This window comes from Oncorhynchus keta, chromosome 11 (genome assembly GCF_023373465.1).
Source record: "Oncorhynchus keta strain PuntledgeMale-10-30-2019 chromosome 11, Oket_V2, whole genome shotgun sequence".
NCBI classification, from domain to species: domain Eukaryota; kingdom Metazoa; phylum Chordata; class Actinopteri; order Salmoniformes; family Salmonidae; genus Oncorhynchus; species Oncorhynchus keta.
The window spans coordinates 39,855,475-39,882,945 of record NC_068431.1 but is presented as its reverse complement, the minus strand read 5'-3'; the positions used below and the strand labels follow the sequence as shown (position 1 = coordinate 39,882,945).

The window sequence follows — 27,471 nt, the reverse complement described above, 5'->3', positions numbered from 1 at the left end:
TTCACAATGCTCTATCTAATGACGTACCAAACCTATTTGCTGTATAATAACTTACACAGTCTGGTCTAAAAACTCATGATAAGAACAAAGTCCACAGAATGTCAGATGAAGAGATTCCGTCAACTTCCAGAGAGCCTTTACCCAAAGATGAAGAGGTGAGCATTTGAAAGCAGACATCTTCTTTTCCAGAAATATGAGATAGAGTGTTAGTAGCTAGCTAGAAGTTTGCAGTATTGTTGATTTGGGGGGGAACATGGCGGGAAGGAGGCTTGCACATCTGCATAGCTCTCTACAGATGCTAGCTAACTAGATACCACCAGGTCAAACGCTGACCAGAAAACATTAGCTACAATGTTTTGTCGTCGTGCTGTTGAGAGTAATGTAGCCAATATTCCCGTAGACTTTTAAATCCTGCCAATTTCAGTCTGACGAGCCTTGGAGTCCCAGAGCAACCCCACTGACTGTATCTGTAGCTTGCCGTCTGTTTCACTTAGCCCAGGCAGCACACCGCACAGTCGCATGCAGCAAGACCAGCCCAGAGCAAATCAGCTGTCTACTTTCAACACTAGCTGCTTGTTGCGCTCTGGGGACTGTCAATTGGCTACAGTAGCTAACAATGTCATGTTTATGAAGAACAGGCGTGGTGAGGTGTACCAAACTGCTTGAACGTTAACATCGGTTCAATTGAAGGCATAACTTATTGCACACTTTATAATAAATAATATGTGAACGTGCTGAAAATGTATTTTTATTGATTGTGCAACAAGCACATCATATGTAGAAAACTTTCTCGACCGTCAACCATAAATCTGTATTGATTAAACGTATTATAGAATAATGTTGCATGAAGTCACAGGAAATGGTATACAATACACATCTCGTTCCCGTATAAGATAACTGAAATTTCCATACAAATTAGTTTTAAATTGCGTTGATTAAATGTTAGTGAATCATATGCCAAATAAATATGTACAATTCAGTGAGCATGTCATAAAGTAGTCTACTGTGTTTGTGCTCAGGCAAAAGACCCCCCATTTCAGCTGAAGCCACCTCCAAAGGCTTTGCCTAAGGCGGAGGGAGAGGTGGATCCAGAATACGAAGAGAAAAGGGTGAGACAAATTGCTTTGTCACAAACTCTCTATGGATTCATTTAAGATTTTAAAATGCAATTGCAAGTTGAATGATTACATTAGGTGACACAGATTAGTCACAGCATTGGTTAAATTCTGTGCCAGATATTTGAGAAAAACATAACATTTTTTTCCAACTTTTGCAATGGGCTCCCCACTGTGGTAAATGTGGGGAATTGCAGTGTGTAGTAGTGAGACTGCAGTGTATAGGGAGAATGTGAATGGCACAATTACAGTTAAGCATAACATTGATCTCATATCCTTACTAGTCAAAAACAACTTGTTGGTGTATTTCTGTATCCCTCCCCCCTGTCTTTTTACCATAGAAAAAAGATAGAGCGAACCGGTTTGAGTTTCTGCTCAAGCAAACAGAACTCTTTGCCCACTTCATTCAGCCTGCGTCTCAGAAGTCTCCTACTTCACCCCTGAAAGTGAAACCTGGACGACCTCGCGTTAAACAGGATGAGAAACAAAATCTCCTCTCTGTTGGAGAGTATGTGGCTGCTGACTTGTTTTAAGAGTCTTGCCTTTATTTACAATTTTCTAAATGTCAGGTCTATGTTATTGTAAATAAACAAGCTATATTGGTGAATAATCCATGAATAATAAACAATACAATCTGTTTACCATTGTAGCAAAGCAAACTATTTGTCCGCCACCTGTGTTTTTACAGTAACCGCCACCGACGCACAGAACAGGAAGAAGATGAGGAGTTGTTATCTGAGAGCAGGAAGGCAGCTAACGTCTTGGTTCGCTTTGAAGAGTCCCCATCCTGTACGATGTTTTCATATAGCTTTTAAATGCTAATTTTAATAGTCAGCCCTCCATGTAAATGAACTGTAGCAGGTGCTGTAAATGTTGTATTCTAGCAGGTGTATACCTTTAATACTAATTAGCTCCCATTTGAGAACTGCTGATGATGATTTTTCTTTCTCCATTAATGACAAAACTTTTTGTCTTTTCCAGATGTAAAAAATGGAGAGCTGAGAGATTACCAAATCAGAGGTCTCAACTGGATGATCTCCCTTTATGAAAATGGCATTAATGGAATCTTGGCTGATGAAATGGTAATAATGACTGTAATTTAAACATATAATTAACAATAGTTGATGTTTACTTGCCTCCATTAAGTGCCAGAGCCATATATTGATATCCAAGTGTAAAGGGACATCCATACCAAGGATAATAAAGATAAACTATACATAACTATAAAACGTTGGCAAGCCTCCACACTAGAGGAAGGTTTATTGTTTTGCAGCAGGGGTGGGCAAACTTTTTGGCTTTAGGGCCACATCAGGATTTTGAAATTCAATGGAGGGCCAGAAAAAGAGCAGTTATTTGAAAATATATAGGTCCATTATAAAATCTGCATAATTTCTATCTAGTTTTAGTCGTTCGAGTGACGTTTTTTACACAAAACAATCATTTCCCAGCTCATCATTTTTGGGCCGTAGTTTGCCAACCCCTGTTCTACACTCTAGGCTACACCTGTCAATCAACTGATTAACGTATCCTAATGCACACTGTAGGCTTATCACTATTTTCATGGTGTGATCAATGTAGATAATAATATAGAAACACATATTTAAATGTAGCAATTCAACAACAAACACTGTTTAGCCTGTGCGTCTTCATGTTATGCTTCCCTCGTTGCTCCAGTGGTTTGCAAGTGATTTCCATTTTTCTAATAGTTGTCAAATCTTTTTCGCTGTGCTCATCTGTCTGTTCTGTACACCATTTGCAATGCAACAATGTTATCACCAGCTAAAGAAATCTCTTTCTCCTCTACTTTTTTTACATTCAGCAATTAGCAAGAGCAAGCCTGCTTGTGTCCTCGAATAGGCTGTTAGGTGTACTATAAAACATTTCATATAGCTTTTGTAGCCTGTAGCTTTTCCTGGGAATGCGCATGGTAACAGCTGGAAGAGAGGCTAGTTGAGATGTGTCAAATCAAACATTAAATCACGTTTTATTTGTCACATGCTCCAAATACAAAAAGTGTAGACCTTACTGTGGAGCCCCCGAGTGGCACATCGGTCTAAGGCACTGCATCTCAATGCTAGAGGTGTCATTACAGGCCCTGGTTCAATTCCAGGCTGTATCATTACCATCTGTGATTGGGAGACCTATAGAGCGGCACAAAATTGGCCCAGCGTCGTCCGGGTTAGGGTTTGGCTGGGGTAGGCCATCATTGTAAATAAGAATTTGTTCTTAACTGATTTTCCTAGTTAAGTAAAGGTTAAATAAAACATTTATAAAATACTGTGAAATGCTTACATACAAGCCCTTAACCAACAAACATTTTGTATAAACTAAAGTAAGAAAAAAAAAAGTAATACAATAAAATTACAATAACGAGGCTTTATACAACAGGTGGGTCTAATCCTCAATGCTGATTGGTTTAAACCGCATTCCAGCCAGTGTCTATTCCACAAGTTACCACCGGCTAAATCTATGACTTTAAAATGTCTATTTACTCTTTCATCTGACTGCGCAATCCACTGTCTCATCAGCCCAGCCAGGTAATTTATAAACTTGATCTCCACTATAAAAAGCATCTAGACATTATCTCACATTTCAATTTAGACTAATATTTTGTTTTCAACAGCTGAGATTTGTATAAACCTTGCTGTCTGTCTTTCCAACATTTGCAACATTGTTTAAAAATTCAAATTAGATCTCCAGCTGTCCCATAGTAATGAGCGTGTTGAGACGAGACAGACAGGCAGCATTTCTCAGCCAGTCGAAATCATGAGTCAGCTTTCATAATGACTCCCAACACCATCATTAGGTTTGCTGACGACACAACATTGGTAGGCTTGATCACCGACAATGATGAGACAGCCTATAGGGAGGAGGTCAGAGACCTGGCAATGTGGTGCCAGAATAACAACCTCTCCCTCATCGTGAGCAAGACAAAGGAGATGATCGTGGACTACAGGAAAAGGAGGGCCAAACATGCCTCCATTCACATCGACAAGGCTGTAGTGGAGCGGATTGAGAGTTTCAAGTTCCTTGGTGTCCACATCACCAACAAACTATCATGGTCCAAACACACCAAGTCAGTCTTGAAGAGGGCACGACAACACCTTTTCCCTCTGAGGAGACTGAAAAGATTTGGCATGGGTCCCCAGATCCTCAAAAAGTTCTACAGCTGCACCATCGAGACCATCCTGACCGGTTGTATCACCGCTTGGTATGGCAACTCCTCGGCATCCGACCGCAAGGCGCTACAGAGGGTAGTGCGTACGGCCCAGAACATCACTGGGGCCAAGCTTCCTGCCATCCAGGACCTATATACTAGGCAGTGTCAGAGGAAGGCCCAACAAATTGTCGAAGACTCCAACCACCCTAGTCATAGATTGTTCTCCCTGCTACCGCACAGCAAGCTGTACTGAAGTCTAGGTCCAAAAGGCTCCTTAACAGATTCTACACCCAAGCCATAAGACTGCTGAAGAGTTATTCAAATGGCCACCCGACTATTTATGTTGTTTTTATACTGCTGCTACTCGCTGTTAATTATCTATGCATAGTCACTTTACCCCTATCTACAGTACATGTACAAATTACCTCGACTAACCTGTATCCCCACACATTGACTCGGTACCGGTACCCTCTCGATATTGTTATTTTATTGTTTTACTATTTGATTGTATTTTTTATTTTAGTTTATTAAGTAAATATTTTCTTAACTCTTTCTTGGTTAAAAGGGCTTGTCAGGAAGCATTTCACGTGAAGGTCTACCGACACCTGTTGTATTCAGTGCATGTGACAAATAACATTTCATTTGATAATTTTTAAGAATACCGGTATATACAAAGAAATGTCAATTGAAAAAAGGTCAAACGAAACTAAGTGCAGCTAGTTTGCAGTCTTTCCAGCTTCAGTTTGAAGTGATTGTGTTAGCTCTGTTGTTGGCTAGCTCCTAGAATAACAGTGTCCTGACTGGAGAGCACATTTTCTATGCCCGGCGAAATCGCGCCTCATTAGCTCATTGGATGTATCCAACTAAATGACTCTAGAAAACAGCTTAAACAAATGCAAATGCAGCTACTCTTGGGATAAAGCAAGGGATAAAAAGATGCCAGCCAGTATGGCAATGGAACATTTTAGAATGAACGACTGGGTCGTGTCCATAGATACAGAACAAAAAGACTGAACGACTGGGTTGTGTCTCCGGTAGGGTTGCAAAATTCCCGGATGGACGATTCCCGGAATCAGGAGGGAATAAACATGAAACCTGGAATCTTCCAACAAGGATTTCTGCATAACCAGGGAATTTATTGAAAGTTCCCGGAATTTTGCAACCCTTGTCTCTGGCAACTGAACCGATAGAATGAACGACCAGCTGGCTTGGGTAGCAACCCTAGATTTGTGTTGTGATTATAGCTTTTGGAATGATGAAATATTATGAATAAATTCATCTAAATAACGTAAATCATTATTTGAATATGTTTGTAACCCGTTGTATAAAATTTATAATGCCCCCTAGGCCGGTGTTTGGAGGATATATTGGCACGGTTTGCCGGCCATTGACTTCGGCTCGGGCCTAACAACACCCGTGCCAATATGTCCTCCAGACACCGGCTTCTTGGGCATTATCACTTAAATATACAGGGGGTACCGGTACCGAATCAATGTGCAGGGGTACAGGTAATTGAGGTAATAATAAACGGCGAGTAGCAGCAGCTTAAAAAAGGGGGTCAATGCAAATACAGTAGTCCAGGTAGCCATTTGATTAACTGTTCAGCAGTCTTATGGCTTGGGGGTAGAAGCTGTTAAGGAGCCTTTTGGACCTAGACTTGGCACTCTGGTACCGCTTGCCGTATGGTAGCAGAGAGAACAGTCAATGACTAGGGTGGCTGGAGTCTGACAAATTTTAGGGTCTGGTATAGAGGTCCTGGATGGCAGGAAGCTTTCCCCCAGTGATGTACTGCGTGATACGCACTACCCTCTGTAGCGCCCTGCGGTTAGGCTATTCATTACAGGTGTAGGATCTTAATTTGAGCCAATTTGCTACAGCAGTAAAATAATCCTGCAGAAACAGTAAATGTTGATTTATAATGAATTTACATTTTTGTAGGGGTTGATGCATTATTTATGAGGGAAAATAAAGTCTGACATTTAAAATTGGAAATGGCAAACTTCAGAAGCCTTTTTAACTTTTGTGGTTGGGTCCTAAACTGGGAAGGTTGTCGCTAACGTGCGCTAATGTGACTAGAACTTTCCGGGACATAGACCTATCTGATATGGGCAGAAAGCTTACATTCTTGTTAATCTAAATGTACTGTCCATTTTACAGTAGCTATTACAGTGAAAATCCCATGCTATTGTTTTTTTTAAACCTTTATTTAACTAGGAAAGTCAGTTAAGAACAAAATCGTATTTACAATGACAGCCTAGGGACAGTGGGTTAACTGCCTGACACCGCTGATAAATCCACGATAATCAAGAATTTCAATGAGCATTTGTCTCCGGCTGGCCATGCTTTCCACCTGGCTACCCCAACCCGGCCAACAGCTCCCCGCAGCAGCTGACCGAAGCCGCTTCACCTTCACCCAAATCCAGACAACTGATGTTCTGATAGAGCTGAAAAATCTGGATCCCTACAAATTAACTGGGCTAGACAATCTGAACCCTCTCTCCCTAAAATTATCCGCCGCCATTGTTGCAACCACTATTACTAGTCTGTTCAACCTCTTTTTCGTATTGTCTGAGATTCCTAAAGATTGGAAAGCGGCAGCCACAGTCATCCCCCTCTTCAAAGGTGGAGACACTCTAGACCCAAATTGTTACAGACCTATATTCATCCTGCCCTGCCTTTCTAAAGTCTTCGAAAGCCAAGTGAACAAACAGCTCACCGACCATTTCGAATCCCACCGTACCTTCTCCGCAATGCAATCCGGTTTCCGAGCTGGTCACGGGTGCACCTGAGCCACGCTCATGGTCCTAAATGATATCATAACCGCCATCGATAAAAGACAGTACTGTGCAGCCGTCTTCATCGACCTGGCCTTTGACTCTGTCAATCACTGTATTCTTATCGGCAGACTCAACAGCCTTGGTTTCTCGAATGACTGCTCGACTGATTCGCTAACTACTTCTCAGAGTTCAATGTGTCAAATCAGAGGGCCTTTTCTCAGGACCTTTTGCAGTCTCTGTGGGCGTGCCACAGGGTTCAATTCTCGGGCCGACTCTGTTCTCTGTATATATCAATAATGTCGCTCTTGCTGCGGGTGATTCTTTGATACACCTCTACGCAGACGACACCATTCTGTATACATCTGGACCTTCTTTGGACACGGTGTTAACAAACCTCCAAACGAGCTTCAATGCTGTACAATACTCTTTCCGTGGCCTCTAACTTATCTTAAATGCAAGTAAAACTAAATGCATGCTCTTCAACCTATTGCTGCTCGCTCCCTTCCGCCCGACAAGCATCACTACTCTGGACGGTTCTGACTTAGAATGTGGACAACTATAAATACCTAGGTGTCTGGCTAGACTGTAAACTCTCCTTCCAGACTCATATTAAGCATATGCAATCTAGAATCGGCTTCCTATTTCACAACAAAGCCTCCTTCGCTCATGTTGCCAAACATACCCTGGTAAAACTGACTATTGACTTTGGCGATGTCATTTACAAAATAGCCTCCAACACTTTACTCAGCAAATTGGAGTCTATCACAGTGCCATCCGTTTTGTCACCAAAGCCCCATATACTACCTACCACTGCGACCTGTATGCTCTCGTCGGCTGGTCCTCGCTTCATGTTCGTCGCCAAACCCACTGGCTCTAGGTCCTCTATAAGTCTTTGCTGACTGATGTTGCTTCCAGAGGCAGTTTGGAACTTGGTAGTGAGTGTTGCAACCGACGACAGACGATTTTTACGCGCTACGTGCTTCAGCACTCGGTTGTCCCGTTCTCTGCGCTTGTGTGCCCTACCACTTCACCACTGAGCAGTTGTTGCTGCTAAACGTTTCCACTTCACAATAACAGCACTTACAGTTGACCGGGGCAGCTTGTTGGAACTGACTTGTTGGAAAGGTAGCGTCCTATGACGGTGTGACGTTGAGAGTCACTGAGCTCTTCAGTAAGGCCATTCTACTGCCAATGTTTGTCTATGGAGATTGCATGGCTGTGTGGTCGATTTTATACACCTGTCAGCAACTGGTGTGGCTGAAATAGCCGAATCCACTCATTTGAAGGGGTGTCCACATACTTTTCTATATGGTGTACATATGAAAATATGGGCTTCTTCTGACATTGAGATGCGCTGTCTGTGGATCATTAGTCTTCGAAGTCGTCCTATAATTTATGTGGATACCAATATGCTTACATGCCCATTTATTCAGAAAAGCTCACCGCACACTCTGCCTCTCCCCTCTGAGCGGCTATTCATTGCTAACCTAGAACACTTTAATATAACTTATTTTGGATTGTTTTTTGATGTTGTACTGTTGGGGAGACAGGGATAAAAGTTATCCCAACGATAGCTATTGTTTTCCACTGTTTTTATAGTTATTGTTGTAGTGTGGACGCTGCTGTTCACTTGAATTATAAAAACTTTAAAACATTTTTTTTATTGTTATTGTCCTTGGTGTGGATGGCCCTTAAGTGTCTGGTAAGTGCTACTAGTTGTGAGTCAATCTGTATGTAAGACAGGTTGTATATTTGTTTATTGACCACAGGGCTTGGGGAAGACCCTCCAAACCATTGCGTTGCTGGGATACCTGAAGCATTACAGGAACATTCCAGGCCCCCACATGGTTCTGGTTCCCAAATCAACGCTACACAACTGGATGAATGAGTTCAAACGCTGGGTACCAACCCTTAAGGCAGTCTGTCTCATCGGGGACAAGGATGCAAGAGTATGTCCTGTTTTTTCTCTTGATTGACACTGATTAAACATCCCTTTTCATAAATCATTTTCAGGTGGGTAGGTAACTAAGACCACTAATGACTCCTTTGACAAATGTTCTCCTTATTCACCAGGCGGCTTTCATCCGTGATGTCATGATGCCAGGGGAATGGGATGTTTGCGTCACATCCTATGAGATGGTCATCAGAGAGAAATCTGTCTTCAAGAAGTTCAACTGGAGATACCTTGTCATTGACGAAGCTCATAGGATAAAAAATGAGAAGTCTAAGGTATGAACTCAAATTAAAATCATTTAGGGATAAAACACGTTTCTTTTTCTACTTTTCAATGAATGAAGTTTGGCCTATACACAATGATTTTTTAAATTATTTTTATGTAACTTTTACATGAATCCTGTGTTGTCAGCTCTCAGAGATTGTCCGTGAGTTCAAAACCACCAACCGTCTCCTCCTGACTGGAACACCTTTGCAGAACAACCTCCATGAGCTGTGGTCACTCCTCAACTTCCTGCTGCCTGATGTCTTCAACTCTGCCAATGTGAGTCCTGCCTCTGTTTGTTCTCTCCATGTATTCCTCTTGTAGTGATATTCCTCTCGTTTAGATTCATGTGACTGGAATACCAAATCGAGGAAGAAAGAAATTCATATTTCGCTCCAGGCAAAAGGAACCGCATTCTTTTGTTGTTTTGTATCAAAAGACCCTCCAGCAGTATCTTAATGTTTTTTGTTGTTCCATTTATATCACCAAGTTTCAATTCGCTTCAGTCAATCACTGAGCTCCTCAGCCCCACCTGACTTGCTTCTTGTCTTTCCATGATGTGTCAGAGGGAAAGGTAGCCCCGAGCATAGGCTTCCCCCCTCAGGCACTGCTCTGTTCTATTGTCAGTTCCTCCCAATTTGTCTGGGATCCCTCCCCCCAGTCACCCCCAGAGGCAGTAGCTGATCATATGTATCCTGTCCATTTCTCTAACACAATCCTCTCTACAACCGAAGCCAAAGCAGAATCATCTTTTCCTTTTTTTCCCCCTCTAAAATAACTTTTGCACTTTCATGGAAAATCTGTGTTAAAAACAAAATGAACATTTTTCTTTAATTCTCAGGACTTTGATTCTTGGTTTGACACCAACAACTGTCTGGGGGACCAGAAGCTGGTGGAGCGTCTGCATGCGGTAAGCTGTGTTTCACATTTCCATTACGTTCAGAGTTCACTGCACATTCCTTCTTATCTATATTTATTTTTAGTATACATAATACATCCCGAGTGGCACAGCGGTCTAAGGCACTGCATCTTAGTGCAAGAGGTGTCACTACAGTCCCTGGTTTGATTCCAGGCTGTATCACATCCGGCCGTGATTGGGAGTCCCATAGGGCGGCGCACAATTGTCCCGACGTCGTCCGGGTTTGGCCGGGCTAGGTCATTATTGTAAATAAGAATTTGTTCTTAACTGACTTGCCTAGTTAAATAAAGGTTAAATAAAACAAATGTTAAAAATGATATACACTGAGTGTACAAAACATTAAGAACACCTTTCTACTATTGAGTGGCACCCCCTTTTGCCCTCAGAACAGCCTCAATTTGTCAGGGCATGGACTCTACAAGAAAACATTCCACAGGGATGCTGGCTCATGTTGACTCCAATGCTTCCCATAGTTGTGTCAAGTTGGCTGGATGTCCTTTGGGTGGTGGACCATTCTTGATACACATGGGAAACTGTTGAGTGTGAAAAACCCAGCAACGTTGCAGTTCTTGACACAAATGGTACACTTGGTACCTACTACCATGCCCTGTTCAAAGGCACTTAAATATTTTGTCTTGCCCATTCACCATCTGAATGGCACACATAAACAATCCATGTCTCAAGGCTTAAAAAACCTTCTTTAACCATTCTCCTCCCCTTCATCTACACGGACTGTGTATGTCATGGAAAGAGCAGGTGTTCTTAATGTTTTGTACACTCAGTGTATGTAAAGAAATACTTGTAATACATGGGTAAAAATAGATGAATTAAAGCATTTGCCTTGTTTAGGTGCTGAGACCTTTCCTTCTGCGTCGCATTAAAGCTGAAGTGGAGAAAAACCTGCCTCCCAAAAAAGAGGTGAAGATTTACCTCGGACTGAGTAAGATGCAGCGAGAATGGTATGTGTTTGCTTCAAATACTTAGTACTTCCCAGTGTTGGCCATAGCTTTTGTTGGTTCAATGTTTCTACCTATGAAATTCAATAAAAAATTATTTCAAATGAAACAATGTTTTGTTCTAATTTTGTTAGGTACACACGGATTCTGATGAAGGACATTGACATCCTCAATTCTTCTGGAAAAACTGACAAGATGCGTCTCTTGAACATCCTGATGCAGCTGCGGAAGTGCTGCAACCACCCATACCTGTTTGATGGGGCCGAGCCTGGACCCCCCTACACCACCGACACTCACCTTGTAACCAACAGCGGCAAAATGGTGGCCCTGGACAAACTGCTGCCCAAAGTCCAGGAGCAAGGTGCTACATTCTCTCTGATCATTAAATGCTTTTACTGTAGTTTATCCCAACAGATAATAAGGGGGGTTAAACAAAAAATACATTATTCATGTCAATTTGATGTCTTTATCTCAGAGCTTTGATCTGTGGTTCTTACTGTACATTTTCAGTTGTAACAGACTATGCAATAGGTTGTATATACAAACTCTGATAGATTGAAGTACATAATGGTCCTTTAAAACCTCTTAAGGAACGTACTCTTTTTTTTTTTTTTCAATTTTCGCCTAAAATGACACCCAAATCTAACTGCCTGTAGCTCTGGACCTGAAGCAAGGATATGCATATTCTTGATACTATTTGAAAGGAAATACTTTGAAGTTTGTGGAATTGTGATATTAATGTAGGTGACTATAACACATTAGATCTGGTAAAAGATAATACAAACAAAAACATATTTGAAATGCAAGAGAAAGGCCATACTTTCAGATAAGAGTCTAGGTGTAATTTAGATGTTGGCCACCAGATGACAGCAGTGTGTGTGCAAAGTCAGACTGAGCCAGTGAATTACATTACTGCACAATATTTTGTCTGCCAGGAGTTTGCCCAAATGTGCTGAATTGGTCAATTGATAGATTTTCAAGTACATAACTATAGAGAACATTCAAAAATGCTATGGTAAAAAAACAAATTAAAGTTTACACACTCTCAGGAATGTCATACATGATGGATCATTAGCTTATACACAAACTTTCACATCTAGGTGGTGAGGTGAGTGTGGAGCCAGAGACAGCAGTGGGGTCAAACTGTAGACCCCAGTTACTACATTTGAACATAAAAAAGTATTTTAACAAACAAAACGATGTTACATTTTTATCTCTGGGACCCTCAGAATGACAAATCAGACACCCATCTCGTAGAGGTTAAAAGTGTAAGGACAACCTCATAGGATGCAGGCTCAAAGGTTTGCATTTTGTTGAAGGATATCAGGATTCACATGTAGAATTTCATTTTTTTTTTATGAAGCTTTCATGATGAGACGTTCATTTGACAATCAAATTAGTCATGCTCATTTAGAATTAATCAAACCTTGCTGCATTTGAACTAGAGCTATGTGACCTGATATTGTATGCTGTTCTGTTCCCTAATGGAATGACTGTTTTGTCTCATTGGTTGCCAGGGTCTAGAGTCCTCATCTTCAGCCAGATGACCAGGGTCCTTGACATTCTTGAGGACTACTGCATGTGGAGAGGTTATGAGTACTGCCGTCTAGATGGGAACACTCCACACGAAGCCAGACAGGTACGGGGCATGACTTCAGCTGATGAGGCCTCATTGACCACAATCACAGGCTCCCATGGAAACCATAAGGAGCTGTATTGAACAGTTCAATCAAACCTACCATGGTCGTGTTTTTTGTAGTATCTTTACTTCAAAACACTGTACTTTGCCTATTGTGCTCGTACTGACTGCTTGTAAAATTTGTGTAAAGTGTAATTATTTTAACTACATGAAACAAAACTGATATCTTAGATATTGTGTCAAACTAATGCATTAGCTTTATGGCCATGTTTCAAGGAAGCCATAGAGGCCTACAATGCTGACAACAGCAGCAAGTTCATTTTCATGTTGAGCACCAGAGCTGGAGGTCTGGGCATTAACTTGGCAACTGCAGACGTCGTCATCCTGTATGACTCCGACTGGAACCCTCAAGTGGATCTGCAAGCAATGGTGAGAAACATTTCAGTTGTGGCTTCCTTGGAAACATACTTCTATATAGATATATATAGACTGCTCAAAAAAATAAAGGGAACACTTAAACAACACAATGTAACTCCAAGTCAATCACACTTCTGTGAAATCAAACTGTCCACTTAGGAAGCAACACTGATTGACAATACATTTCACATGCTGTTGTGCAAATGGAATAGACAACAGGTGGAAATTATAGGCAATTAGCAAGACACCCCCAATAACGGAGTGGTTCTGCAGGTGATAACCACAGACCACTTCTCAGTTCCTATGCTTCCTGGCTGATGTTTTGGTCACTTTTGAATGCTGGCGGTGCTTTCACTCTAGTGGTAGCATGAGGCGGAGTCTACAACCCACACAAGTGGCTCAGGTAGTGCAGCTCATCCAGGATGGGACATCAATGCGAGCTGTGGCAAGAAGGTTTGCTGTGTCTGTCAGCGTAGTGTCCAGAGCATGGAGGCGCTACCAGGAGACAGGCCAGTACATCAGGAGACGTGGAGGAGGCCGTAGGAGGGCAACAACCCAGCAGCAGGACCGCTACCTCCGCCTTTGTGCAAGGAGGAGCAGGAGGAGCACTGCCAGAGCCCTGCAAAATGACCTCCAGCAGGCCACAAATGTGTATGTGTCTGCTCAAACAGTCCGAAACAGACTCCATGAGGGTGGTATGAGGGTGGTATGAGGGCCCGACGTCCACACATCCAACACCGTGCAGGACGTTTGGCATTTGCCAGAGAACACCAAGATTGGCAAATTCGCCGCTGGTGCCCTGTGCTCTTCACAGATGAAAGCAGGTTCACACTGAGCACATGTGACAGACGTGACAGTCTGGAGACGCTGTGGAGAACGTTCTGCTCCCTGCAACATCCTCCAGCATGACCGGTTTGGCGGTGGGTCAGTCATGGTGTGGGGTGGCATTTATTTGGGGGGCCGCACACCTCCATGTGCACGCCAGAGGTAGCCTGACTGCCATTAGGTACCGAGAGGAGATCCTCACACCCCTTGTGAGACCATATGCTGGTGCGGTTGGCCCTGGGTTCCTCCTAATGCAAGACAATGCTAGACCTCATGTGGCTAGAGTGTGTCAGCAGTTCCTGCAAGAGGAAGCATTGATGCTATGGACTGGCCCGCCCGTTCCCCAGACCTGAATCCAATTCAGCACATCTGGGACATCATGTCTCGCTCCATCCACCAACGCTACGTTGCACCACAGACTGTCCAGGAGTTGGCGGATGCTTTAGTCCAGGTCTGGGAGGAGATCCCTCAGGAGACCATCCGCCACCTCATCAGGAGCATGCCCAGGCGTTGTCGGGAGGTCATACAGGCACGTGGAGGCCACACATACTACTGAGCCTCATTTTGACTTGTTTTAAGGACATTACATCAAAGTTGGATCAGCCTGTAGTGTAGTTTTCCACTTTAATTTTGAGTGTGACTCCAAATCCAGACCTCCATGGGTTGATAAATTAGATTTCCATTGATAATATTTGCGTGATTTTTGTTGTCAGCACATTCAACTATGTAAAGAAAAAAGTATTTAATAAGAATATTTCATTCATTCAGATCTAGGATGTGTTATTTTAGTGTTCCCTTTATTTTTTTGAGCAGTATACAGTGCCTTGCGAAAGTATTCGGCCCCCTTGAACTTTGCGACCTTTTGCCACATTTCAGGCTTCAAACATAAAGATATAAAACTGTATTTTTTTTGTGAAGAATCAACAACAAGTGGGACACAATCATGAAGTGGAACGACATTTATTGGATATTTCAAACTTTTTTTAACAAATCAAAAACTGAAAAATTGGGGGTGCAAAATTATTCAGCCCCTTTAAGTTAATACTTTGTAGCGCCACCTTTTGCTGCGATTACAGCTGTAAGTCGCTTGGGGTATGTCTCTATCAGTTTTGCACATCGAGAGACTGAAATGTTTTCCCATTCCTCCTTGCAAAACAGCTCGAGCTCAGTGAGGTTGGATGGAGAGCATTTGTGAACAGCAGTTTTCAGTTCTTTCCACAGATTCTCGATTGGATTCAGGTCTGGACTTTGACTTGGCCATTCTAACACCTGCATATGTTTATTTTTGAACCATTCCATTGTAGATTTTGCTTTATGTTTTGGATCATTGTCTTGTTGGAAGACAAATCTCAGTCTCAGGTCTTTTGCAGGCTCCATCAGGTTTTCTTCCAGAATGGTCCTGTATTTGGCTCCATCCATCTTCCCATCAATTTTAACTATCTTCCCTGTCCCTGCTGAAGAAAAGCAGGCCCAAACCATGATGCTGCCACCACCATGTTTGACAGTGGGGATGGTGTGTTCAGGGTGATGCGCTGTGTTGCTTTTACGCCAAACATAACGTTTTGCATTGTTGCCAAAAAGTTCAATTTTGGTTTCATTTGAGCAGAGCACCTTCTTCCACATGTTTGGTGTGTCTCCCAAGTGGCTTGTGGCAAACTTTAAACAACACTTTTTATGGATATCTTTAAGAAATTGCTTTCTTCTTGCCACTCTTCCATAAAGGCCAGATTTGTGCAATATACGACTGATTGTTGTCCTATGGACAGAGTCTTCCACCTCAGCTGTAGATCTCTGCAGTTCATCCAGAGTGATCATGGGCCTCTTGGCTGCATCTCTGATCAGTCTTCTCCTTGTATGAGCTGAAAGTTTAGAGGGACGGTCAGGTCTTGGTAGATTTGCAGTGGTCTGATACTCCTTCCATTTCAATATTATCGCTTGCACAGTGCTCCTTGGGATGTTTAAAGCTTGTGAAATCTTTTTGTATCCAAATCCGGCTTTAAACTTCTTCACAACAGTATCTCGGATCTGCCTGGTGTGTTCCTTGTTCTTCGTGATGCTCTCTGCGCTTTTAATGGACCTCTGAGACTATCACAGTGCAGGTGCATTTATACGGAGACTTGATTACACACAGGTGGATTGTATTTATCATCATTAGTCATTTAGGTCAACATTGGATCATTCAGAGATCCTCACTGAACTTCTGGAGAGAGTTTGCTGCACTGAAAGTAAAGGGGCTGAATAATTCTGCACGCCCAATTTTTCAGTTTTTGATTTGTTAAAAAAGTTTGAAATATCCAATAAATGTCGTTCCACTTCATGATTGTGTCCCATTTGTTGTTGATTCTTCACAAAAAAATATGGTTTTATGTCTTTATGTTTGAAGCCTGAAATGTGGCAAAAGGTCGCAAAGTTCAAGGGGGCCGAATACTTTCGCAAGGCACTAATATATATATATAGATGTGTGTATTCACACCCCTTCACTTCTTCCACATTTTGTTACGTTACAGCCTTTTTTCTCATCAATCTACACAATACCCCATAATATCAAAGCAAAAACAGGTTTAGAATTTTTTTAGAACTGTATTAAGAATATAACTTAAATATGACATTTACATTAGTATTCAGACCCTTTACTCAGTACTTTGTTGAAGCACCTTTGGCAGCGATTACACCCTTGAGTCTTCTTGGGTATGATGCTACAAGCTTGGTACACTTATTTTTTTATATTTGGGTAGTTTCTCCCATTTTTCTCTGCAGATCTTCTCAAGCTCTGTCCTCTGTCATGTTGAATGGGTAGCTTCACTGCACAGCTATTTTCAGGTCTCTCCAGAGATGTTCGATCGGGTTCAAGTCCGAGCTCTGGCTAGCCCACTCAAGGACATTCAGAGCCTTTTCCCGAAGCCCACTCCTGCGTTGTCTTGGATGTGTGCTTAGGGTCATTGTACTGTTGGAAGGTGAACCTTAGCCCCAATCTAAGGTCCTGAGTGCACTGAAGCAGGTTTTCCGTCTGCTCACTCTACCATAAAGGCCTGATTGGTGGAGTGCTGCAGAGATGGTTGTCCTTCTGGAAGGTTCTCCCATTTCTACAGAGGAACTCTGGAGCTCTGTCAGAGTGACCATTGGGTTCTTGGTCACCTCCCTGACCAAGGCCCTTCTCCCCCGATTGCTCAGTTTGGCCGGGCGGCCAGCTCTAGGAAGAGTTTTGGTGGTTCCAAACTTCTTCAATTTAAGAATGATGGAGGCCACTGTGTTCTTGGGGACCTTCAATGCTGCAGAAATGTTTTGGTAACCTTCCCCACACCTGTGCTTCGACACAATCCTGTCTCGGAGATCTATGGACAATTCCTTTAACCTCATCGCTTGTTTTTGCTTTGACATGCACTGTCAACTGTGGGACCTTATATAGATAGACTGGTGTGTGCCTTTCCAAATCATGTCCAATCAATTGAATTTACCACAGGTGGACTCCAATTAAGTTGTAAAAACAGCTCAAGGAGGAATAATGGAAACACCTGAGCTCAATTTCAAGTCTCATAGCAAAGGGCCTGAAAACGTATGTAAATAAGGTATTTCTGTTTTTTTTTTGTTTTTTTAATACATTTTCAAAAATATCACGTCTTCACTTTGTCATTATGGGGTATTGTGTGTTGATTGATGAGGGATTTTTTTTTTTTACATCAATTTTAGAATAAGGCTGTAACATAACAAATGTGGAAAAAGGAAGGGGTCTGAACTTTTTGAAAGCACTGTATATTAAGCATTTGGAAAAGCCATTATTAGTCAGTATTAAATTAAAGTAAATATGACTTAGTAATTATTAGTAAGAATTTCACACATAAGTGACTAATACTATGTCATGCATACAAAAATACTAGTAATGTTAGTTCATAACACTGGCTTGTATCTTGTCTTTTTCTTTTAAAAAGTGTCTTGTTTCAAAGAAATAGACACCTCCATACACTGAGGCAATCAGTGTGTTTGTTTTTGCCTCTCTAGGACAGGGCTCATAGAATTGGTCAGAAGAAACCAGTGCGTGTGTTCCGCCTCATCACTGATAATACAGTCGAAGAGAGGATTGTAGAGAGAGCTGAGATGAAGTTGAGGCTAGACTCCATTGTTATACAACAAGGTATTCAGCATGGTTTTAATTTGCAACTTCGTGGTTTGTCATTCCATGGCTTTCAAATCGATGTAGATCATATAGAATTACTAGAGGGGTTATGTCATAAACCCTCAAAGTTCCATAATGGGGTGAAATTTGCAGCCAGCTTGGTCAGGAAGAAATCTAAAACCAGTCTAATTGGAATGAATGGCAGTAGAGGCATAATGTAGGTGATGCATTTCCTGCTTTTACTTACACAGGAAAATAAAAGTAAGGCATGTGATGTATCAGAAATGATGTAACGGAATTATAGTCAACATAAAATATTGTCATATTATAATTACAGTATGGAGTTTTATGCACATTTTCTGGATAAACAGATTCTAAAATATATGTAAACAGTCCATAACTGTCTCATGTTTTGATTTATTGGAAAGCTGAGTGCTATTATATGATACAATATCAGTACTTGCTGCATTTATAACTCATCTAAGTCCTATTCAGTGCCTTGGCTGTGAGAAAAGCTTTACAAATTAAATGAATTATTGTTATTATGAACTGATCTGAGCCTGTGTATGGCTGTGGATTGACTGCAATTGTTTGAATGGAATGTTGGCATATTGGCAGCTGATTCCTCTAAAACTGCCTGGCTAGCTAGTTAACACACAGTGCAGATACTTTCTTCACATTCATTGTTTTTCACAATATGTTATCACAGCACTGACAAACTGTGGTTGACTAACTCCCTGACCAACATGGCTGACCTTTGGACCATCATAAGAAGGTTCATGTCCATTCTAGTATTCTAATTCCATGTTCAAATCCCTTAAATGTGTCCTTAACTTCTTCTTTTTTTATGGTCTGACTCAGCAGACAGTACATCAGATTTGGATGTGTTATTGGGACAGGCAAGACAGACCTTGGTTTGACCACACATATATGCTGTAGATGCATGCATGCATACATATACTTTAGTACTTTATAGAATGATCTAGACCCTGAGACATGGATGTAAGTGCCTGCTGCAGGGTCTTGTGCATTCAGTCCCACACCCCAACTACTTCTCACATCTTTTCAACTTTGCAGGGAGGCTGATGGAGCAGTCCAACAAGCTGGGGAAAGATGAGATGCTGCAGATGATCAGGCATGGGGCCACTCACGTCTTCGCCTCCAAAGACAATGAGCTCACGGACGAAGACATCAACACCATCTTAGAGAGGGGTGCAAAGAAGGTGAGTGAGGACCAGTACACAGTGTTTGGTTGACAGACTGGCTGCTTGGTTTTCTTGGCTCACCTGTTCACAATTGTCATACTTGAGCAAAAGTAAAGATTCCTTAATAGAAAATGACTCAAATAAAAGTGAAAGTCACCCAGTAAAATACTTATTGGGTAAAAGTCTAAAAGTATTTGGTTTTAAATATACTTAAGCATCAAAAGTAAATTGATTGCGAACATGTACTTCAGTATCAAAAGTAGAAGTATACATAATTTAGAAAACCAGACAGCACTATTTTATTGTTTTATTTTATTTTACGGATATCCAGGGGCACGCTCCAACACTCAAGACAATTTACAAACAAAGCATGTGTAACAGAGGTAGTAGGGATGTTCTCTTGATATGTGTGTGAATTGGACCATTTTCCTGTCTTGCTAAGCATTTGAAATGTATGAAAAAAGTACATTATTTTCTTTAGGAATGTAGTGGAGTAAAAGCAAAAGTACATTCTTTTCTTTAGGAATGTAGTGGAGTAATTACTTTTTTTTTTTTTTTCACCTTATTTAACCAGGTAGGCTAGTTGAGAACAAGTTCTCATTTGCAACTGCGACCTGACCAAGATAAAGCATAGCAGTGTGAACAGACAACAGACAACACCGAGTTACACATGGAGTGAACAATTGCAGCAAAAGTAGTCAAACATATAAATAGTAAAGTACAGACCCCCCAAAAAATACTTAATTTCTACTTAAGTACTTTACACCACTGCCTTTTGACTTATCCTAGACAGCTGAGATGAACGAGCGCATGGAGTCTCTGGGAGAAAGCTCCCTCAGGAACTTCACTGTGGACACCGGAGGAGCAGAAACCAGCCTCTACAACTTTGAAGGGGAGGACTACAGAGAGAAGCAAAAGGTATTAAATTACTACATGTTTTGTCATGACTCAAGGTTGATAGCATCAAAGAGCATTTTGCATTGACATTTTAGTCATTTAGCAGACTCTCTTATTCAAGAGCGACTTACAGTAGTGAGTGCATTCTTTTTTGCTCTGGTACCCTGTGGGAATCATACCCACAACCCTGGCATTGCAAGTGCCATGCTCAACCAACTGAACAACTTGATATGGTACTGTACTTTGATTAGCTAAGTCCCTTGTGCCTCAGGTTGAAGTTCATCTTAGATATTGAACTTTGTGACTACTGTGTGATAGAGGTAAAGATGGCATACAGAGTTTACTATTCATAGATGCTTATGAAATACACTTCTTTTTTTTTAAACACCGTAACCATGAAATGCGGTGTGCATCATGTACTGTATGCTGAGTTGGTTCACCTTGTGAGGGATGGACTGGTCTTTTTTTGTAGCTGAGTATGATGGAATGGATTGAGCCTCCTAAAAGAGAGAGGAAAGCCAACTATGCGGTGGATGCCTACTTCAGAGAGGCCCTGCGTGTCAGTGAACCTCGAGCCCCCAAGGTAACGCCCACTCACAAACTGACCAGAAACCGCCGACTGCCTGGCTTTGCATCACTGCTTATAAATGACATGCTTATTCAAGTGCTGTCCCAATCAGGGTTATTATACTAAAAACTGAAACTAAAATAAAAACAATTTAGTTAAATAAAACATTTCTGAAAAACGTTTGAAAAACTAAAACTATTATATTTGACTACAAAATTAACTTAAAGGAAAAACCATCAAATGATCTTTAGTTCATTTTTTTCTTGGACAAGGTTTTCAAGCTTCTAATTGGGATTTCTGGCTTCTGAATCTGGAGGGTAAATGCTGCTAGTAGATGCCGATGTTTCAAATAGGCCTAGCTTGTGCATCACTATCATTAGCTAACAGGGAAGAAATCCAAAGGTGCGCATTGAGTATATCTGAGCCAAGCTTGAACGGCTTGTGAAGTTGCTGCAGCCGTTCACAATCTACACCGACCAACTTCAAACTGACAGCCAGTCGTAGTCTGATGTGGTGCCGTGGTTTCTCAACCTTGAGGCACACTTGCAGTCAATTACTATTGCAAAACAGTTGGCACAGGTCCTCCTGAAGTCAGTGTGAGCACTTCGCATGCATACTGAGTCTTCTGGCAGCCAATTTCGATCCATCCCCTGCAGCAGCTTGCTTGATGGACCCAAGTGTCTCTCTGTCACTTCGCTCAACAGACGGAGCCACTGATGAGGGAAGCAGAGTCTTTTGTACTTCAGCAAATCAGAGAGTACAGCCATGGGGCAGGAGTACCCCAAGAAGAATCCAAGATAAATCCAACAAGCATCTCGACCACAGTGCTTCATAAATATAGCTTTCTTGCATCGAGGATTGTGTCTGAGTTCACTGTCCCAAGAGTCAACGTGGCAGGGCATTAAGTGCCCCGTGTGAGCTGAGGAAATGCCTGGAAGAGGTGAAGGGGGGCATGTTTAGAGTCACCTCTCCAGTTCTGGCAGGCAAGGATGGCTGTTTATCCAAAGCTGTACCCTGTGGCACTGGATCTGGTTTCTGCCCCTGCATCCCAAGTGTTGGTGGAGAGAATATTCTCTGTCTGTGGACCACTGTCATCAGGCTTGAGAAACCGATCAACCACCTCACAAAATGTTCATATAAAAATCTAAAAACGAATAGAAATAAAACCAACATTAAATCACAAAACTATAGTAACCGTGGTCCTCGTGTTCATGGAAGAGTTGCTAGTCAATCATTCGTAGGGTTGCAAAATAAACTACCAGAAATTTGGTAACATTCAAACTTTGGTAACTTCCAAACTGGTTGCAGTTGTGAAAAAATGTCAATACTTGGAAGAATTGCAGAGTTAATTGAAAAGAATGCCTTTGTTGATTATATACTTTTTATGATAATTAGGCTATTTTCTCTTTAACCATATGGTCTGTCCACTAGAAACTCATGGGCAATATGGACACAGATACAATAAATTAATACTATATATGAAAAATAAAAAAGAGTTATTAAAGTATAAATGACCTAAATTGCCATATATTACCTGTTCATTACCAAAATTATAGAAGATTCCGGTAACTTTGGTATATTACCTGTAGCTCTTGTTTCCCACTTCTTCCAAATAATGATGGTCAAGAAGTCAGAATGATGAAGAGGTACATATGTTAATCTTGCTCACCAGAACATGATTAATAATGATGAATATATTTCAGGCCCCACGTCCCCCCAAACAGCCCAACATCCAGGACTTCCAGTTCTTTCCCCCTCGCCTGTTTGAGCTGCTAGAGATGGAGATCCTTTTCTACAGGAATACTATAGGCTACAAGGTAAGACGGCTGTAGTTAAGTCGTTGTCTGATGGATAAATAAAGTGTGCCCATGTTGACATAGGTAGCGTTAAGCCTAGCCATTTATACTCATGTATTCTTGTTTCCTGCACATGGTATTGTGACTTGAATGTCCCTTCTTGCTGGTTCTACTTTACTGAAACAATTTACAAAGTTGAATATTTAAAAACAATATTTTGAAATCTGTTGGCTTGGGCTTTCACAGAGCCAACATATTAGTTGTGGGATGGTGAATAGAGCCCATAGAAGTGTGTCTCAACTCTGACATTTGTGAGCAGCATCCCAAGTGCTTAACTGTGCCAAGGCACTCGCTGCCAAGGCAGACTGCTGAACTGAGACAGATTGGAGCTTTTACTCCTCCACGGTGCCAGAACCACAGAACACAAATACACACACATTCCCCCTATGCCACCTGATCCCAGGGTACATCTGCTCAGTTCTGCCCAGTTAGCCTGGTTCCCCAACAGGCCTGTCTATCGCTTCACCCAGCCTCAGGGGTCTCTCGCCCAGCTTAATAGCGAGAGACAGAGCCATTCAGTGTTTTGTCTCATCAGAGGTTTATCTAATATGAGCTGTGTCCGTCCTCTCCACTGTGCTGCTGCAGGTGCCCAGGAGCCCTGACATTTCTAACTCTGCTCAGGTGCAGAAGGAGGAGCAGAGGAAGATCGACGAGGCAGGGCCCCTCAGTCCTGAGGAGACTGAGGAGAAGGAGAAGCTTCTTACACAGGTACTGGAGGGCGCTAGGCTAGACACAACTGTCTAAGATCCCTATAGTGTTTGTCACAAAAGGTGCCACATTATTGTACATGCTAAAGCTTGAATCTAACAAATGCTGTGTTTGTGGTGAATGTTATTTCGCAGGGGTTCACAAGTTGGAACAAGCGAGATTTCAATCAGTTCATTAAAGCCAATGAGAAATATGGCCGTGATGACATCGACAACATCGCTCGGGAAGTTGAGGGGAAAAACCCTGAAGAAGTCATTGAATATTCTGGTAAGATACCGGAGGTCCTCATCATCATAATGATCATCATCTATTATTCCATTACAGTTGTTTACTAGAGACCTATTCTTGTATCTGTTTCAAATAACCATTACAGTTTATTATCATTTTATATGCTCCACGCTAGTCTTTTCATACTCTTGTTTTATTTTCAAGCCATTTTCTGGGAGCGATGCAATGAACTCCAGGATATTGAGAAGATCATGGCCCAGATGGAGCGTGGTGAAGCCCGCATCCAGAGGAGGATCAGCATTAAGAAGGCACTGGATGCTAAGGTCAACTACTTTACATAGATTTTCTAAATAAGTGCTCAAGTGTGTTGGATAGTGGCTGATAAGTATTTTTGTATTGATCTTTAAAATGAAATGATTGCCTCTCTGAAACATATTTCCCTTGTATATACTGTGGAAATTACTTATTTGAATGTGATACTAGCAACCTTTTATTTTGAGTATGCTCCAAGATGAATTCCTATTTTCAAATTGACCAAATGGAAATGTTGTCTTGATTCATTTCAGGTTGCGAGATACAAGGCCCCTTTCCACCAGTTGAGGATTCAGTATGGCACCAATAAAGGGAAGAACTACACAGAGGAGGAGGACAGGTTCCTGATCTGTATGCTTCACAAGATGGGCTTTGACAAGGAGAATGTTTATGAGGAACTCCGACAGTGTGTCCGGAACGCTCCACAGTTCAGATTTGACTGGTTCATCAAATCCCGAACTGCCATGGTACAGTACACCCTGAACAGTTTGACTATGTTATAGCTGTTAGAAGGGTTCGTTGAGCAAACATGAGGACAGGTATTTGATATGACACCTGGACTGCCTCTGGGATAGTCAATAAACCCAGTTACAGTGTCTTAGTGTCCTACTTCTTTGCTTTCTCTGAACCCATCATAAAAACCTGTTTTATTACTTTTTATTATAGAAAATAGTACATTTGTAGTGAATTCAGAGATCATCTTGTTTGCTTGCCTGACATTTATAGTAGGTATGGCGGAATATAGAGTTGAATTTGTTTCAATGTGTTCCTCCTTTACAAGTTGAGATGAATGAGAATTCATGGGACGAACGACTCCTATAGATTCAGTTTCATGCATCACTTGAATACAGAGACACTTACCTCTCTGGGGTTATTTTTCATTACTTTGTGCTTTTGACAAAGTGGTATGTTACATGAACTGTTTTGGTTATTGAAATGTCAATATTACGAACAAAAACTGTAATAACCACACAAGAGCATATTGAATGAATATATATTTTTGTTGTTGCTACAAACAGACTGGCTGACAGAGAGGAACAGCAGACATACATTGTACTATTGTTTTCTTGTTCTCTGCTAACAGCTGTCTCTTGTTCCCCCAGGAACTCCAGCGACGTTGTAACACTCTCATCTCCCTCATCGAAAAAGAAAATATGGAGATTGAGGAAAAGGAGCGTGCTGAAAAGAAGAAAAAGACACCAAAAAGCCAGACGGTAATTGATCTTACCATTTCAAAAGAATAATATACAGATTTTTAACTATTTTAATGTCCAAAATCCAACAGGTGTATTGGCTGACCATCTTGAGGATTCTGAACCATGTTACCATGACAAATGGATCAATACTCAAGTGTTAGAATATTAATATTTCATACATACATTGTAACATTCACACATAGACATGCAATTGATTTGATTCTAATGTCATTTTTATTCTAAGGCTCACAAAAGGAAGGCAGATGCGTCATCAGAAGGCACAGGACGCAAAGAGAAGAAAGCCAGAGCCTGAAGATGTCATGTAATTAATGTAGCTCCCAGCAGGCCCAATCCTAACTTGAAAGATAAGTCATTTGATCATTTGATTTACGCACACAGTTCTCAAGTTAGGATTTGGCCCATCAAAAACAAACAGCATTAATCACCCACACAAAAAATACAAAAACAACCTTCAATAGTTGTGGAAGTGTGGCTTCTCATTTTTAAGACATTTTGTATTACTCTTTTTTTGAAATTGTTTGATGACCTTTGAAACTCAGCATGCTATATGTAAACTCAGCAAAAAAAGAAATGTCCTCTCACTGTCAACTGTGTTTATTTTCAGCAACGTGTAAATATTTGTATGAACATAACAAGATTCAACAACTGAGACATAAACTGAACAAGTTCCACAGACATGTGACTAACAGAAATGGAATAATGTGTCCCTGAACAAAGGGGGGTCAAAATCAAAAGTAAGTCAATGCAGCTGGTGGCCACACCAGATACTAAATACTGCAGTGCATCTCCTCATGGACTGCACCAGATTTGCCAGTTGTTGCTGTGAGATGTTACCCCACTCTTCCACCAAGGCACCTGCAAGTTCCTGGACATTTCTGGGGGGAATGGCCCTATTCCTAACCCTCTGATCCAACAGGTCTCTGACGTGTTCAATGGGATTGAGATCTGGGCTCTTCGCTGGCCATGGCAGAACACTGACATTCCTGTCTTGCAGGAAATCATGCACAGAACGAGCAGTATGGCTGGTGGCATTGTCATGCTGGAGGGTCATGTCAGGATGAGCCTGCAGGAAGGGTACCACATGAGGGAGGAGGATGTCTTCCCAGTAACCCACAGCGTTGAGATTGCCTGCAATGACAACAAGCTCAATCCGATGATGCTGTGACACATTGCCCCAGACCATGATGGACCCTTCATCTCCAAATTGATCCCGCTCCAGAGTACAGGCCTCGGTGTAACGCTCATTCCTTCGAAGATAAACACGAATCCAACCATCACCCCTGGTGAGACAAAACTGCGACTCGTCAGTGAAGAGCACTATTTTGCCAGTCCTGTCTGGTCCATCGACGTGGTTGCCGGTGATGTCTGGTGAGGACCTGCCTTACAACAGGCCTACAAGCCCCCGGTCCAGCCTCTCTCAGCCTATTGCGAACAGTCTGAGCACTCATGGAGGGATTGTGCGTTCCTGGTGTAACTCAGGCAGTTGTTGTTGCCATCCTGTACCTGTTCCGCAGGGGTGATGTTTGGATGTACCAATCCTGTGCAGGTGTTGTTACACGTGGTCTGCCTCTGCGAGGACGCTCAGCTGTCCGTCCTGTCTCCCTGTAGCGCTGTCTTCGGCATCTCACAGTACGGACATTGCAGTTTATTGCCCTGGCCACATCTGCAGTCCTCATGCCTCCTTGCAGCATGCCTAAGGCAGGTTCACACAGATGAGCAGGTACCCTGGACATGTTTCTTTTGTTTTCTTCAGAGTCAGTAGAAAGGCCTCTAGTGTCCTCAGTTTTCATAATTGTGACCTTAATTACCTACCGTCTGTAAGCTGTTAGTGTCTTAACGACCGTTCCACAGGTGCATGTTCATTAATTGTTTATGGTTTATTGAACAAGCATGGGAAAGTGTTTTAAACCCTTTACAATGAAGATCTGTGAAATTATTTGGACTTTTGCAAACTATCTTTGAAAGACAGGGTCCTGAAAAGGGGACTTTTCTTTCTTTTTTGCTGAGTTTATCTACAGATGTGTTTTGATTGTTTCATTTCTTGTGTAGTTGGCGTGGTGGTGAAATAGCAACCTTTGTATGTTTGTTTTTCCTCTTTCTGTGCATGGCTGTTTTTGAAGACCTGTGTTTGACACATTGTTATTATGTTACATCAAGCGGTTCCCTGTATGCACCTTATATAACCTGTTGCTTTGCACATATCCTCAGATCATTTTATATTGAGTTTAATTCCATTGATCCTTTTAAACTATTTTAAGTGTTGGTATCTGAACAAAAAGTACCTGTTGTATGTTGCTTTTCCTGTAAATTTTTTAAATGTATGAGTTCATTAAACAAAATCCA

The 27,471-nt window shown here is 41.7% G+C and overlaps 1 protein-coding gene across 1 annotated transcript; it reads left to right on the top strand.

The window, feature by feature from the left end:
• LOC118390254 (SWI/SNF-related matrix-associated actin-dependent regulator of chromatin subfamily A member 5-like) lies at nt 1–27,471 on the top strand. Its single transcript, XM_035780627.2, has 24 exons — nt 1–155; nt 1,020–1,109; nt 1,457–1,623; nt 1,804–1,904; nt 2,097–2,197; nt 8,822–9,001; nt 9,126–9,281; nt 9,418–9,549; nt 10,112–10,180; nt 11,039–11,148; nt 11,280–11,506; nt 12,663–12,784; nt 13,061–13,213; nt 18,023–18,155; nt 19,215–19,360; nt 20,132–20,260; nt 20,712–20,822; nt 22,511–22,624; nt 23,249–23,371; nt 23,506–23,638; nt 23,804–23,922; nt 24,166–24,378; nt 25,015–25,125; nt 25,352–27,471. Exons 1-24 carry the CDS (start codon nt 99–101, stop codon nt 25,418–25,420), a joined length of 3,066 nt encoding a protein of 1,021 aa, XP_035636520.1. The 5' UTR covers nt 1–98; the 3' UTR covers nt 25,421–27,471.